This window comes from Dipodomys spectabilis, unplaced genomic scaffold (genome assembly GCF_019054845.1).
Source record: "Dipodomys spectabilis isolate Male_0828 unplaced genomic scaffold, ASM1905484v1 ptg000096l, whole genome shotgun sequence".
Taxonomy (NCBI): domain Eukaryota; kingdom Metazoa; phylum Chordata; class Mammalia; order Rodentia; family Heteromyidae; genus Dipodomys; species Dipodomys spectabilis.
In genome coordinates this window covers 15,734,877-15,751,918 of record NW_024870773.1, presented here as the reverse complement: position 1 = coordinate 15,751,918, position 17,042 = coordinate 15,734,877, and the positions used below count along the sequence as shown (strand labels likewise).

The 17,042-nt window shown below is 45.8% G+C and overlaps 1 protein-coding gene across 1 annotated transcript in view; it reads right to left on the bottom strand.

Moving 5' to 3' along the window:
* Positions 1 to 13,857, bottom strand: part of Fam171a1 (family with sequence similarity 171 member A1) — a 99,415-nt gene extending 85,558 nt beyond the window's left edge. Inside the window, exon 1 of the mRNA XM_042686073.1 lies at positions 13,666 to 13,857. Within this exon, the coding sequence (XP_042542007.1) occupies positions 13,666 to 13,762 (97 nt within the window). The 5' untranslated portion in view covers positions 13,763 to 13,857. The remainder of the gene's footprint in view (positions 1 to 13,665) is intronic.
* Positions 13,858 to 17,042: the final 3,185 nt, after the last annotated feature.

The window sequence follows — 17,042 nt, the reverse complement described above, 5'->3', positions numbered from 1 at the left end:
TGGCTTTGAACCATGATCTTCAGATCTCAGCCTCCTGCATAGCTAGAATTACAGGCGTGAGCCACCAGTGCCCAGCTTCTGTGAGACTGTTATCTCTAATTAACCACCAGAAAACTGGAAGTGGTGCTGTGGCTCAAGTGATAGAGTGCTAGCTTTGAGCTGAAGAGCTCAGGGACAGAGGCCCAGAGTTCAAGCCCCATGACTACCACCATCCAACAAAAAATAACCAGTACAAAACAGGGCTAGATAGAGGTAGAGGGTAGGCAAGCTCAGAACCAACTTCAAACCCCAATACTGCCAACAAATAAGGAGCAAAAAGAGAGAAAGCCAAGGAAAAAAATAGGAAGATTTGAGCAGGTTTACTTCAATTAATAACCACTGTTGAGCTGTGTGTACAGAAACTATACCCCTGAGCTAACAGTGTCACTTACTTAGTATCTAAAGATTTCTGCCACATACATTAATTTGGTTATTTCCCTTTTATTTTTATTATCTCCAAGTAGTTGTACAGAGGGGTTTCCATTGAACATGTCAGTTTATGAGTACCATCCATCTTGATCACTGTCTCCCCTTTATGATTCTCCCCCATCTCTCCCAAAGCCCCCTCCCCCCCATGCATTAATTTAGAATGCCCAGGTTTAATACTGGATATGGCAGCTAACAGATTTCCATCAAGATGCTGAGAGACACATCAGGACAGCATAAGCAGTCATTTCACTTTCAAATTTAAAAAGAGGCAAAAAAGCTTTCAAAAAGAAGGGGGCGGGAAGCATATGGGGAGATCCTTTCATCAGCTTTTAATCCAACTGATTCCAGCACAAGAATCAATCCCAAGGAAAAACATACAGTGTACATTAAAAGGATCCCAGGGGTAGGAAGGCAGAAGAGGTCAGATGTGGCATTTGAGGCAAGCCCGGGCTACATAGTCAGTTCTCAAATCAAAAACAAAAACAAAAAATACCCGATAATTCAATCAACTTAAGTAAAGCTGTTTAGAATAGTTTACTCTATCAAGAGATAAAGGAGCCAAGTGCTGGTGACTCATGCCTGTAATCTCTAGCTACTCAGGAGGCTGAGATCTGAGGATCTCAGTTGGAAGCCAGCCTGGGCAGGAAAGTCTGAGGCTCTTTATCTCTAATTAAGCACAAAAATTGGAAGTAGAGCTGTGGCTCAAGTGGTAGAGTGCTAGCCTTGAGTACAAAAGCTCAGGGACAGTGCTCAGGCCTAGAGTTTAAGCTCTGACCTGGAGGAAAAAACAAAGAAAAAAAACCCCTGAGATAAAGATAAAGACTGCTCTGGCAGTCTTCAGGTTTATAGTTAAAGGAAACAAATGTATCTATGAAAGTCTACTGTGTACAGGAAGGGGACTTAACTTTTTAGCAACATTTGGACACACGGTGGACTGCCAGGCTCCTCCAGGCAGGCCCAGGACAGCTCAGCAGCTTGTTGAAAGGGCTCTTGGTGCTTGGGCAGATGGGCCACCAACTTGACCAGAATGCTCCATCCTCACCAGTAGCATGCATTGACTTTTCTATCCCTTCCCCAGATGCCTTATGGTGTGTGCATAGAACACAGAGAACAGATGGTAGGCAACAGAGAGGAGTTCCACCATCTCAGCAAGAAATGAAAAAAAAACAAAACAAAAAACTTGGCTCCAAAGGTGGCACCCCAACGCCCATCACCTCGAGTCTCTGGAGAATTCTATTGCTGGGACTGTATTAAAAATCAAATGCCATGAAACACAAGTCGTTTCTTCCGTGCCATCCTTAAGGAATTGTTAGAATATCTGGAGGAAGGGGGTTGGCATGTCTCTAACACTGTTTTGTTTTCCTAAGTGGGAATAGCCACAAAGTTGATCAAATCAGGAATACTGACACAAGGACAGATGAACCAGCAACTACCAGGTTATGGCTTTCTGTCACTTTCAACCCCAAGTGAACAGAAATGAGACTCAAGGATGCATTTCCTGAGCACATAAACAAAAAAGGGTTCTAAGCTTCAAAAAGAAAAATGCCACCACTTTCTTTTGGTCAGTTCTAGGGCTTGAACTCAGGGTCTTGATGCTGACCCTGAGTTACTTCTTGCTGGGTAGTGCTCTACTACTTGAGCCACAACTCTACTTCCAGTCTTTTGGTGGTTAACTAGAGATAAGAGTCTCATGGTCTTTCCTGCTTGAGCTGGCTTCGAACCTTGATCCTCACTCAGATCCTGAGTAGCTAGGATTACAGGTGCGATCCACTGGTATCTGGTTCATGTCCCCTTTTATAAAACTTCTACTTTAATTAAAACAACAGAAGGACTGTTTCCACCACCAATTCCATCTGTCTATGAAGCGTCCAAAGAAGCCAGAAAAGGCAATGGGTTGGGGTGGGGTGGGGAACTCCACTTACAGGGCAGTAGTGAGCCAGGCATTGGTGGACATAGTCACTTATCACCTTAAATTCTACTCTGTACTATGCAGATATTAGGGTTGAGAAGGGTACTTTCTCTTCCCTCCTGTCCCTTCACTCTCCATCTCTGGTAGAGGCACACGCAGGTGCACACACACATGCAAATCCACAAGGGAGCTTAGAGGAGATGATGGGCACGTAATAACATGGTTCTACATGGTCACACGGGATTGCCACTGGGGCCATTTGGCAATAGGGTCAGAATAACAATGTATCAAGGAAAAAGAAGAGCTCCCGTTGAGGCGTGGTTGGAAATCAATGTAAGCATAGTAGTGAAATTCCAATTTGGGTTTCTAAAAATGTATCGACATTCTTCAAAAAAAAAAAAAATCCAGGCCATTTATATCTGAAAAGCAAACTATTCATACAACATATTTCTATCTACATACATATATACAAATAAATCTGTCTTCCAAATGGCTAACAAGATGAACACCACCAAGAGAAAAATCTTGTGTTTCTGGTGGCAGTATAGAACCAATCTTAAAAAAGTTCTAGTTTTTTATGAAACTGAACATTTACCTTCCTAGGTATTACCTTCTAAGAATTGTCTCAAGAGCAAATGAAAAAAAAAATCTTTGTATGGAAGAACTGCAGAATATATGTTCACAGGAACAAATCTAGAAATAACTTCAGAATCCATCTATTAAAAGTATGTAAACAAAAAGAAACCACAATACTTATAAGCCATAACATGGAGGGAACTCAATACAGTGAACAAAGCAGCCAAAAGACATCAGAGAATATACTGTCTGATTCCCCTTAAAGAAAATTCTAGAATCACCACCACCAGTAACAGCAAGTAACTAATCAGAACTGTGTTTGTCCTTTTGTTGCTCATAAAGAACAGAGGTAGCGTTTGCTCAGGTGAGGAATGGAGTAACTTCCTGTAATGACAGTAATAAACTTTAAGAAAGGTTTTGGGTTGCACAGGTGTATGCAAATGTTGACATAATTTGTGTATTTCCTTGTATGTAAATTTTTCTATGAGAAAAATAATGATCGAACACTAATGATATTCATACTGAAGTACTTGAAAGAAAAGACACTGACCCCGGAGACGTACTTTAAAATGCATCCAAATAATTCATAGATGGATAGAAAGCTGAATAAATGGATAGGAAGTAATAAAGGCAGGTATATAGTAAGATGTTAAATGTAGAAGCTAAGTGAAATGTGTATGGGTATTCACTGTAAAATTCCATTTATTTTGGCATGACATTTTCATGAAACAATCCAGAAAAAAATACAGCTACAAACCATAAAAACACCATTTTTTTTCTATAAGTTAATTGTTTTGGATCACTGCACAAGCAAAAAAAAAGACAGCTTTTTTTTAAGAGAGAAAAAGATTAAACTTTTGTTACTAAGTTTCAAAAAAAAAACCCACTAATATTTCACACTTACTTCAGAGCAAATAAAATCCCCTTTTCATGCCAAAAAGAGAAAAAGGCACTTCATTATGCTTTGTGAACCCTATTATATCCCACAGCTTCGTAGGCAACTCTATCCTTCCCAGCCTCCTTCTTCCCAACTGTGTAAACATCTGACAAACACAGAACCCCCTTGCCCCAGCTGAATGTAACCCCAAACACCACCACGCTCTGTAGACCTCCCTTGGAGCTTATGAGAGTTACTGGAGTGTGCTTCCTATCTCTTTAATACATCTGGATCCTACACAGCACCGAGAACCAAGATTAGCTCTCAGGAGATGCTCAACAAATGCCTGTTCAAGGTCATTTTCTAAGGTCAAAGGCAAATAGGGGACCAAAAACCAAGGGGATAGTTTTGTCCTTCTTTATAAATGTTACCAGGACCATGAAGAGTCCTCTATGTATACTGGTAAAACGCCATGCTGATCGTTAATTGTGTGATATTGTGATTCAGTCCTCCAAGTCACAAAGCAGTTATAGGTAAAGGCAGGCGGTCTCCTGTAACACAAGGAACTCTGCCCATGACTGTCTGACTTTAGCATCTCTGCATCCCATTCTCTAAAATGAGAACGAGGTATATACCTCTTAGGATTGACATGAAGATTAAGTAATCTTGTGACTCACAAGGTCACAAGTACCTGACATGCTAACTAGCTGCCACTGTTATTTTTTTCCATGTCCAGGAGAATACTTGTTTGTAGTACGCTGGATGTAACACCTAATATAACAGAGCTATTATAAACAGTTACCGCTGAAAGAATTTATGAAATCACAGGCATCTAAATAAAGGTCGGTCTTAAGTTCTCAAAATGTAAAAATTCAAATGCATCATTTTGACATACACCTTTTGGTATCACAAGTTTTCCTTCTGTGCTGTGCACGCAAGGTTCTGAAGTCTCGGGCTGGAAAGAGACAGGAAGATCCTTTCCCTGAATACTATGGAGAAATGAAGAGAGGACACATAAGAGTCATCTTCTCCCTGATCCTTGATGCTCCCAGTGACAAGGAGGTCAGCCTCCTGGGACATCTGTCATCTGGGGCTAGCATGATCCAGTCTAATCACAGGAGCCCACAAACGCATGCTGCTTCCTCTGGCTATCCTCAAGAGATAGAGCAAATGAACAAACGGGATAACTGAGGTGGGGTCGATGTCCATGTGTGTTGTTGGTGGGATAACAAGGACCGCTTAATGAAGCTTAATGAAGCTAAGACAGCAAAACGATAGGGACTTGGCCCCCTTATTAAGACCAGTGAGTCTGGGAGTAGATTTGTCCCTAGAGCTTCTAAAAAGGAATAGGGCTTGGCTGACACTTTGATTCAGGCCATGTGAAGCCAATGTGTACTCATACTTCTGTTCCCATGAAAACTAGGACAGGCTCACACACCTGTAATCCTAGCTACTCAGGAGGCTGAGAGATGAGGATCACGGTTTGAAGCCAGTCTAAGCAGAATAGTCTATGAGACTCTCATCTCCAATAAGCTACTCAGAAGTGGCACTGTGGCTCAAGTGGTAGAGTGCCAGCCTTGAGGCTCAGGGACAGTGCCCAGGCCCTGAGTTCAAGCTTGAGGACAGGCAAGAAAAAAGAAAACTCAGACAGAATCATGTGTATCAGAACCCCAGGAATGTGGGGGTAATTTAAGACTGCACTAGGAAATAAAATGCTCCCAAAGGCCCTTGAAGGAATTCAAGTTCTCTAAGTGTCTTTATGTTTCTTTCTTCATTGCGCCTGGACTAACTCTCAATGTGTTATCCAGTTAGCTAAAAAATAATTCCTGGGGTTGTCCATCTGCTAAATGTCTGGGGGAAAACCTGTGATGACCCCCTATCCACAGGAGGGCTGACTGATCAGATGCCTGTCAGTCCACCATGGGACACAAGTGGGAGATGGATGGTCCTCAGAGACTCTATCCCAAATTTTCCTTCAAAATGTGCCTAGGAGGGTCAGAAATCTGAGTTCAGAAATCTGAACTCTGCTACCAAAGACCACGACAGTTGTCCTAATGCAGCCAGGCCAGCTCGTGACCCAGCAGGACCATGTTTTCACCCCTTTCTAGAAACTTTCCTGCAGCAGGGCAGCCCAAGATGGGTCTGGTGATTTGGGTGAACAAGTCACGCATCTAGTCATCCTTTATTTGATTCGAAGATCCTAGTCTTTTTTCCTACTGATGTAAAGTAAATTTAACCCATCCTATCCAGCAACTCTGTTACTGCTATAGCAACTCCCAGGGAGGTTGTTTTTTAAAAGTTAATTCATGACTTAAATTTTCATCTAAATTTTCCTTTTACTTTTATCTCCTAAGAAAGCAACTGATAAAGCACCCTGGAAAGTGCTCATCCAAATATGAATAAAGTATTATGAATAATCAATTATAAAAATCATAACATGAATAACAAATGTTACTAACAATGAACTATTAAGATCCAAAATAACATGTGTATGAATTATCTTGTTAAGATGAACTTCCAGACCTTTTTCTCCAGGTAGGAAGGGATGGAAGCTAGAGTTGGGAGATGAACCAAATCTCAGTAATGCTCTAACATCTCAGGACTAAGAGGAAGAGCATGAACCTGGTGCTATGTCTGGTTTCACTATCAGAAGTCTTACTAACATGAGTCATTTTATGGCTCTGTAAGTGTGTGTGTGTGTGTGTGTGTGTGTGTGTGTGTGTGTGTTTATGTACATGCATTCATGTGCATAAGTTCAAGCACATGCCCATGCACACTAGTCCTGAGCCTGCAATTCAGGGCCTGGGGACTGTCCTTGAGCTTTTTGCTCAAGGCTAGCACTCTCACACTTGAGCCAAAGCTCTAGTGGCTAACTGGAGATAAGAGTCTCAAGGGTTTTCCTGCTTGTGCAGGCTTTGAACCATGATTCTCAGACCTCAATCCTCTGAGTAGCTACGATTACAGGCATGAGCTACTACTGGAACCTGGCCCGAGGACAGCTTTAACCATAGTGATTGATACCTTTTATTCAGTGCTGCCAAAATTATATCAACATCTCCTCTTAAAAAAAATTCAATCATTTTCCCATTCAAATTTTAAGCTCAAGAAAAAATAGTCTAGGCAAATGAAAATGTTCACTTGACTTGGAAAAAGTTGTCCTTCATCAAACTATGCTTTTTCCAGCTGGGCACCACTTATGCCTGTAATCCTAGCTACTCAGGAGGCTAGGATCTGAGGATCATGGTTTGAAGCCAGCCCAGGCAGAAAAGATCCCATGAGACTCTTTTCTTTTCTGTCTTTTCTTTTTTTTAATGAACTCTGGGCCTGAGCACTATCCTTGAGTTCTTCAGCTCAAGGCGAGCGCTCTACCATTTGAGCCACAGTGCCACTTCTGTTTTTTTGTGGTTAATTGGAGATCAGAGCCTTGCAGAGTTTCCTGCCCAGGCTGGCGCTGAACCATGATGCCTCAATCTCAGCCTCCTGAGTAGCTAGGATTACAGGCATGAGCCACCAGTGCCAGACCCCGTGAGACTCTTATCTCCAAATAACCACTCAAAAACTGAAGTGACACTGTGGCTTAAGTGGTAGAGTTCTAGCCTGGAGCACAAAGAGGCTCAGGGATAGCACTTAAGCCCTGAGTAAAGCCCCATAAGTGACAAAAAACAAAAACAAAAAAACACTTTTTCCCTCCTTGTAATAAGACAGGCAAAATAATACCACAAAACAATCTTTCGTAAGTTCTGTATTTCTCGCAAAACATCTTTTAAAAAGTTTTCCTAGGCTATTTGCTACTTCCAAAGATTCCAAAAAGATCTTGCCAGTTTTCATACTTGAGTGTGTTTTTCATATTTTAGATATATTTTACGGGTTCTTAGTCCTTGATAAAATGTGTGTAAGAGAGAACAGAGGCGGAAGAAGGGAGAGGGAAAAGGGGATAGAGGAGAGGAGACAGGAGGGAGATGATCCATTGATCGATACTGGGGTTGGAGCAAAGGGCCTTGTGCATTGCTAGGTAAGGGCTCTACGTCTGGGCACCAGCCATATTTGCTTTCATTACTTTTCAGATAGAGACAAATGCTTTTTGCCCAGGGCCAGTCTTGGATCATTATCTTCCTACCTACGCTTCCTTTGTAGTTGACATGATAGGTGTTTGCCATCAATCCTTGGCTCTGAATTTATGAAATTTATGTCTGATAAGCTTATCTTCCCAGGCAATTTACACAACCTCGGAGTGTTACCTAACTGTCTTTGTGCCTACTATTCAGAACTTCCCTCTACAATGGGAATCACAGAGGCACTGAATCTAGGCTGTTACCACTTAAAAAATGCCTAATAGACAGAAGGACCTCTTCGGTCTAACTTACAGGACATAGTGTGCAGCACGCTCATGCTCTCTTTAATCAAACGTCTATGGATAAATCCTAGAACCATCTAGAAAAAAAATCTTATAGACAACTGATAGCTCGACTTGTCACACAAAGATTAGTCAGTTTCAATCTTATTCAGAGTATCTTGCCTAATTATATGATGAGCCATTTACTGAGGTTCTCTTTATTCTGTTCATTTCTCTTCCTATTTATTTTTCCGACTGGGTTGTAAAATAAGAAGAGAGAGGACTTCTAAATAAGCAGAGGCCATTCGGCCACAGCCAGGGGACAATAAAGGAATACTCTTCCAGAGTAGACAATTTAAACAGGTGCAGAGTAGAAGATAAAGCTGAGAGAAGCATACATTGAGGAAAAGCAGAGAGGCTAAAAGGGTCAACTTAGTAATTTATACTTCCAACTTTGGAAAACACTAAACATTTTTCTGTAAAGGAGAACATGAACAACATTGAACAGCATGGTGTGTGATGGGAAACAGTGTTGGAGAGAGCCTGGGTCAAAATTAAAACAGAGAGGAAAAAGACATGCTGGGTCTGGGAAGGTGGCTCAGTGGAAGAGTGCTTGCCTTGCATGCATGAGGCCCTGGGTTCAATTCCTCAGCACCACAGAAGCAGAAAAAGCCGGAAGTGGTGCTATGCTCAAGTGGTAGAGCACTAGCCTTGAGCTGAAGAGCTGAGGGACAGCACCCAGGCCCAGAGTTCAGGCCCCACGACCACAAAAAAAAAAAAAAAAAAGACATGCTAGTTTCAAGTTCTACAACTAAATGATTCTCTCCCTTCATTATTTATTAATGTGGGATCTCAAATCCAGAAATCAAGAAGGTTCATGGTTGTCTCCATTCTTGAGTTCAGTTCCTGGGGAGATGACTCAAGACATGTCATCTTCTTTCCCTTCCTGGAGACAATTTTGAGCCAAATCACCAGAATGACCCCATCAGCTCAGCCTAATGTCATTTATCTCCTTTTCCTGGGCTCCACTGAGCTTTACTCAGTGCGATGAAAATTGAAGGAGAGCCATGATTTCACTCTTCCTGTATTCTTTTAATAGAGCGGTGCTATTGCTTCTTAGCCCTGGAGCTGGAGGGACTCATTTATCTAAGTGTGGGCCAAGCCTCTGAGACCACTGGATCTTCATTCAAGCCAAAGAGGGGACCCTTCACATCTCAAGGTATTGAAGACCTACATGACATCTGAGGAGAACTTTCTTCTACCTTTTAGTTGCTAATAGTTAATGTTTATTATGGTTTAGATCTGCAATGCCATCCTTGCATCTATTAAAACTTGTCCCCAGTGCTCAGAAGGGGGCCTTTAATACAGGATTGGATCCTGATGGATGAATCCATCAGCGGATTACTTCATTGATGGAATCATAGCCTAATGGGGTGAAGGGAGGGGCTTTGTTATAAACACAAGCTTTTCTTTGCCTTCTGTTCTGAGGTGAACAATTCTGCAGCTATGAGTCAAAGTAACTCTTCCCTCCATCTCAGGGATTTCCTTAGAGTAACAGAAAGATAACTAATACAATGTGTCCACAAAATCTAGAGCAAAGCTTGAAAGCAAGCAAAGAGTTATAAAATCTTCCTAAAATCTGGGCAAGGGGTTTGGAAGGCTACCAAGTTGTCCCTCCAGACCGAAATGTCAACTCTGGAGGGAACAGAGCCGACTTGAGGGGGAGAATATGAACAAAAGAGAAGTCACAAGCCCACTGATCTCATCTGGAAGAAAAACAATGTTTTTGGTAATAGAGAGGGGTCACTGATGTCTTGTAACGAAGCCCAAGGACAATCCAATCTTCCAATCCAACTCATCCTCCAGGCTCGCAGGAGTTGAGAGCCTTCATTGTATGGGGGGAGTGGGAATGTAGCTCAGAGTAGAACACTTTCTTTTCGTCTTTCAGTTGTGGGGCTTGAACTCTGGGTCTGGGTACCTCAGCTCTTCAGCTCAAGGCGAGCACTCAGCCACTTGAGCCACAGCGCCACTTCCAGTTTTCTGATGGTTTATTGGAGATAAGAGTCTCACGGACTTTTCTGCCCAGGCTGACTTTGAACCCCAATCCTCAGATCTTAGCCTCCTGAGTAGCTAGGATTACAGGCGTGAGCCACCAGCGCCTGGCTAGAATACTTCTGAGATTCAAGAATGTAAAAGGAAGCCAGACACAGGTGGCTCACGCCTGTAATCCTAGCAATTCAAGATGCTGAGATCTGGAGACAGTGGCTGGAAGCTAGCCCAAGCAGGAAAAGGTGAAAGAGTCCCTGAGACTCTCCAAATAAGCAAAGTTGAGCACAAAAGCTCAAGGACAATGCCTAGGCCCTGAGTTAAGCCCCAGGACCAGTGCACACTGAAGTGTGCACACACACATGCACGCGCGCGCACACACACACACGCACAGAATGCAAAAGGTCCTAGATTGTAATCCCAGCACCACAAACAAGTAAAAATAACTATGTTCATAGTATATTATCAGCTTGTTGATGAATCCTCATGAGAACCCATCACTTCACAGTGCTCTGGTTTGTGAAGTCTGAGTCCAGCCAAGAATAGACCTCTTCAAAAGAAGAGAGGTAGCCCACCATTCACTCAAATGCTGTGACAGATGAGAGATGAATGGAAAGTTAGCACATGATTGCACACCACCTTACTGTTAGATTAAAAACAACAAAATAAAGATCAGACACTGTAGGCCTGAGCAGGAAACCCTTCAGCTAATGCTGACCTTTCCTTTGGAACAGAGAATAGTATTGGGTTTCACAATTACATCCTTGTGCACAGCTTCCCGTACTCTCTGGAGAGACACCCTTCCACACCCTTCCCTCCAGACACCTCAGTGCAGGTTTGTAAGAGGCACAGTGAGTCTGAGTTGGTTGATACTTTGGAATCACACTTTCTGTAGCATTTCCACAAAAACTGCCGATAAATGCTCCGGAGCCAACTCAAACAAAACACTTAATAAAAGCACCCGATCATATTAGAGAACTAGTTCCTGTTCACATGGCAACTAATTAACTGTTGCATCGCAAATCACTTTGCAGATTCAGAGAGAATCTGCAGCTAACCCTGAAGTTTTATCTAAAATATATAAACAGCAAAGTAATGCCAAGAAAAGTTGCAGATGTTAGTTTTTCCAGATGTTATAATAAAGCTTTGTTTAATAAAGAAGAGGTCACTTAGTCCCTGGAATCTAGTGTATGATCCATACGTTTGAATTTCACCCAATTTCCAAGCCCTGCTGTACAATGTGCTGTATACAATGTTTGTTCAAAGTTATGATTCAGGTTGGTTCTGTAATAAAAGCAGAACTCTTACAAATCAGGTTTCAGAAGAAGTAAACATTGAACCTTTCTTCCAATAAGAATGCCAATAAGAATGTCCTAAGTTACTTCATAGTACACACATTAAGTATCTTCAACTCAAATCAAATGTAGCATTTGTCTGCACTGAAACCACCAATCTAAAGATCTGTTAGAATATAGAGAATGATTAAATATCAAAACACTTTGAAGGGTTCAATGGGTTCACGGTGACCTCAAATGTCAGAAAAACTGTCCATTCCTTTAACTATATACTGGCTCAAAATCCAGATGCCAGAGAGTAAGACTGATTGCTGAGCTCCTGAGCTCGATGCCTTAGAAAGCTATCCTTATTCTGAATAACCAATCAAAGAAATAATCTCAGAAGTGTATTCAAGATACTGGATCTTCTACTGAAAGCATGCCACATACTAAGAGACTCCTAGTCAATGCATAGATTTTCTTACACGTTGACCATTTCTCTTCCACTTCATGGAATATTCCATTTTTCCATTTCTGGGAGTTTGGCAAGCAAGAGTTCAGTAAACTATGGTCTTAAGACTTAAATCAAGTAGCCCCCCCCCACCATGATTTTTTTTAATTGAAGCCATGCCTTGTAAGTGCATGAACTCAATATTTCCATATATTGCTATTTCAAATACAGAATGAAAAAAATCAATCTTTACAATGAAAATAATGGCCTCACTGAGGTACAAATATCATTCACAAATAGATGATTCCAAAAGGCAGTAGGGTAGAAATGAAAGAGGCTACAATTCCACACTGATGAGCTAATGCCACCAACATCCATTTCCCTAGGAGAGAAGATACAGGGATCTTTCTGTATCTTGTCAATGGTCCCCTCCTCCATCACATACACTCCTAAATTTATACTCAAGGCAGAAACGATCACATTTCTACCGCTAACTAGAGAAGCCAGCCATGCATTTTAAGAGCTGGCGGCAAGGGAGTCAGGTGGATATGAAAACCTTTCATTCAACACGTAGATAACAAATGAAACCCAGATTGCTGGCAGAGTCTCTTCTCCCTGACACAACATCCCAGACCAGGGTGCACAGTGGCTCCTCCTTCATTCAGTGTGGAGGGCCAACTCTGCAGGGTTCACACCTCCTGGTGTTGGATGGGGGGGGGGGGGGGGGTTGTTACATGCTGCTAGGTACAGTCTCCAAGCCAGCGAGGCCCAGAGGGGGTGGAGAGATCTGCAGTTCCCCCTCCCCACTTTTGAAAATGCCAGCAAGAGGATAGGATTTTGGTCTCCATTAAAGCTCACCAAGGAAGCCCCAGAATTCTTCCCAGATAAATCGTTTTTTATTTCCTTAAAAAAAAAAAAAAGAAAAGAAAAAGGTTGGTGGCCGTTCTCCGGGTGGACCACGTTAATACTCCCGAGGCTGAAAAGCAGATTCGCAGAGGCCAAAGATTAGACAAAAGGCACGAGCTAGCGACACACAGGCAGAGAAATGGCTATCACCATCATCATCATTATTTATTATTATTACTATAAGTCACCAGGGCCTCCCAGTTGCAATTCGTTCTCCTGGGTCTTGGGCCGCTGTGGGGGGGAAAAAATCCCTAAAGACGTGGGATGGGGTGTGTGTGTGGGGGAGAACCCCGAAACTTTCCGAAACTGCAGTAAGCTAATGCAAAGGTCCAGGGGTACAGGGAGAGAGCACCCCAGGGCGGCGGCCGCTCCTTTCCGTGCCATAACAAAAGGGCCGAGCGCAGCCCCGGTGCTGGGCTCCCAGGACCCGAGCCCGGGGCCCGGAGCGGGGGGAGCGGTAGGCGCCGGCCCCGGGCCGAGGAGGAGATGGATGCAGCCGCGCGTGTCGGTGTCACCGCATAAAGGGAAGAGCCTCGCAGGGGCGTCCCGATCCGACACCCGCAGCGGCAGTCACGACCCCTCCCCGGTCCCCCCACCCCCAGGGAACCTCGGCCCCGCGGGGCCCTGCGTCCCCGCCCCCTCGGGAGCTCGGCCCGGGGGGGGGGGGGCTGCGAGGCCTGGCGATCACCGCACAGCCCACTCCGGGGCCGCGGCGTGGGCAGAGGCCGCTGCCAGCACGCGGCCCCCGGAGCCTCCCGCCGCCGCCGCCGCCACGCCAGGCCCAGCGCCACACAAAGCCCCCCGGCCCCGCCGCCGCCCACCGACCTTGGGCTCCGGCGCCGGGCTCCCGCAGCGTCTTGGTCACCGCCTTCCAGACGTGGCAGCCCAGCAAGCAGAGCAGCAGCGCCGCGGACCTGCTCATCTCCGCGCCGCGGGGCCGCGGGCGGCTCGGGCTCGCCACCAGCGGGCCGGGCAGGGGCGCGTCACGGGCGGCCGGGCGCCGCGCCTCCCTCCATGGGGCTGGCTCCGCGCGCGCCGGGCCCGCCGCCCGATTGGCCCCCGCGGCCCCCGCCGCTCCCTCCGCCGCGCCCCGCGCGCCGGGCTTCCCCGCAGAGCCCCAGCCGCCGCCGCCGCCGCCGCCGCCGCCGCTCCGCCGGCGCCTTAACCCCTTCCTGCCCCGCCCCGCGCCGCCCCGCGCCCGCCGAGCGCCCGGACCCCGGGCCCGTGGTGCCACCTGGCGGCCGCCCCGCCGCAGGCGCTCCACGCCCCTGGCCCCCACGCCGCGCGACCCGTGCCCCTCGGTCCCCACTCCGCGTGTCCTGTGCCCCTGACCTCCACGCTGCGCGCCCCCACGCCGCGTGTCCCTGACCCCCCACGCTGCGCACAACCAGAACCCTAGACTCCACGCCCCTGGCCCCCACGCCGCGCGACCTGTACCTCTCGATCCCCACTCCGCGTGTCCTGTGCCCCTGACCTCCACGCCGCGCGCCCCCACGCCGCGTATCCCAGACCCCCCACGCTGCGCACAACCAGAACCCTAGCCTCCACACCCCTGGCCCGCACCCTGCGTGCCCACGCCCTTAGACCCCTGTCCCACGCACCTAGATCCCAGTCTGCACGCCCCATACTCCTCAGCCCTGCTACCAAGTGGGCACACTCCCCCACACCCCAGGCTCCTAACCCTCACGCCGTAGACCCCCCCACCCCACGCCCCAAGCCCCATATTCCTTGGCCCCATTCCCCTAGACACCACTCCCATACTCCCTCCCCAAACTCTGGGCTCCCACTCCACGCGCCCCACACCCCTATATCCTCCACGAGCCCCATGCCCCTAGTCCCCCATTCCACAGACCAGCCTCCTGCAGAGAACACTGGAAGCTCAGTTTGTGACACACCTGGTGACCTGCGGGCCCAAGGGGGCAGCGCGGTCTGGAGATGGGTATCCTCTGTGTAACTCCCATCTAGTAGCAGCTCTCTGTGTCACAGGCCTCCCACGTCCCCCAGGGGTGGCTGTGACACCCAATTGTAAAGGTCAGTGGGGAACCGAAAATCTGAACCTTGAATCTGAGCAGACTGCAGGAGGATCTCCGTACTGGGGCTCCAGCAGGCTGCGCCATGCTTGGGTATGAGAGAGGGTTAAGGTGGAGGGGCATTTTTCATTTTTGACAGTCCTGGGTGATTTTCTTCATATATTTTTCTACCTTTGTTTTGCCTTGGTAAAGAGACGGTGTTAAAGACGGTGGTAAAGATACCTGTGAATGAGACATTAGGCAGAGCGGTGAAGATAGGTACCAGGACATGACGGCAGTGGGATCTCCTAGTGGGGGAGACAGATTGGGCCAGGCCCTGACCAAGTAAGGACAAACTGGGGGCACTGGTATTTGGAAGATACCTAAGCAGACACATTATGGCTGGAGGGTGGTGATTTTGATTAAAATTGCTTAATAGGATTCCTGCCTGAGACAGGCTAGGGTTATCAACATCCCCATCACCCAGGGAGGGTGGACCGGGAAGAACCTGATCAGATATGGCAAGAGATCAGACATCCAGGAAGGGATGTCTGAGTGCCAGAAGGGGACAGATGTCCAGGAAAGTTCCAGGGACCCAAGGTTTAATTAAGCAGTGACTCACAACAGATAACGTAAAAGGTAAACATCTTAGTCCCATGCTCAGATGAGAAAACAGAAGCTTTGTCCCAAAGCACCCAGATGGGTCTAGTGGGAGAACTGAGATTCTAATAAAAGCCAGTCTCACTCTGAAGTTGATACTTTTTGCATCCCTTCCCCCCCCCCCCCATACTTCCCTTACGCCTAGGGATGGCCTCATCCCACCTGGACTTCTCTTTCTCTCAACCCGCCTCTATTCATAAAATCCTCATGTCCACTACCTATCTGTCTTGCACTTCAGTGATCCTCCAACCTCTGAGGAGCTAGGTTCTGAGGAAATCCACTCCTCCTCTGCCCAGCGAGAAAGAGGGTCATTACTGCAGTTTTATTAATGGAACATTAAGGCAATTGTAGATACTGTACCAAAAAGGGGAATGATGGATGGCACTTGCCCAGTTGGCTCACCCTAGGCAAGTTATTGTGATCCATAATAAAAACTGGGAGATGGAGAAGCCCATTCCAATACTACAGTGATCCTCAAGAGCAGGCTACAATCGGTGCAATAGCGTACCTGCACACAGGTACATTTTGAGTTGTTAGGAAGGCAGGGAGCCCTTAATCCTTAAGGGCTGCCTGATTCCTTTAGTCTGAGCCCAAGTTCAAAGCCATACTGCCTATGTAGGGAAAGAAAGTCCAAACTAAGTCTTCAACTCTAACTTGGTGTCAGTACACAAAGAGAGTCTAGACTAGATGGTTCGGTAGAAGATGACTTCATGGAACAGGAATGACATTTTTCAAGTCATTTTCTTGATCAGAGGGCTACTTTTTTTTTTTTTTTTTTTAAGGAGAGGCATTAAGCCCGTCTGTCTATCTCAGAGTTGAAACTTCTCACTGGAAAATTTTTGAGGAAGCCTTGATGGAGGGATAGACTAGCTAAGAGACAGGATGCAACTGAAGAAAATAAGATGAGTCAAGATCCATGTTGATTGCAGGGAGAGTATCTGGGTCTCCTTTACAACTGTAGGAACTAAGAAGGAAGGAAACTAGACTTTGGGGGGATCCTAACTTATGCCACACACTGCTTTTAGGGACATTTCCTCCAACAGCTTAGTTGGTATTGTTTCTGTTTTACAGATGAAAAACTGAGGGTTAGTGACAATGTAGATTTCCCCCAGATATACAGGTTTGATGATAGCCAGCTCAAATTCCTTATACCTCCAAGAAGAAATGGAATGCAAAGGACTCAAGTTAGGTTCAGCAGCAGTCCAGATTGTTTTAACAGTCTATTCTAATCCCAGTTGGGTCTGAATCTAGTTAACAGTATAGTGTCTATGCCAATTTCCTGGCTCTGATAATGTACCATAATTACATAAGGAGAGAAGTGTATCCAGGACCTCTCTGAACTACTTGTGATCGTGTGTGCGCGCGTGGGCACATGCACGCAAGCTATTGGGGCTTGTACCCAGGACCTCAAGCTCTTTCTTGGCTTATTTTGCTCAAGGCTGCTACTCTATCACTTGAGCTACACTTCCACTTCTAGCTTTTTGCTGGTTAATTGGAGACAAAGTCTCACAGACGTTTTTTTTTTGGCCAGGG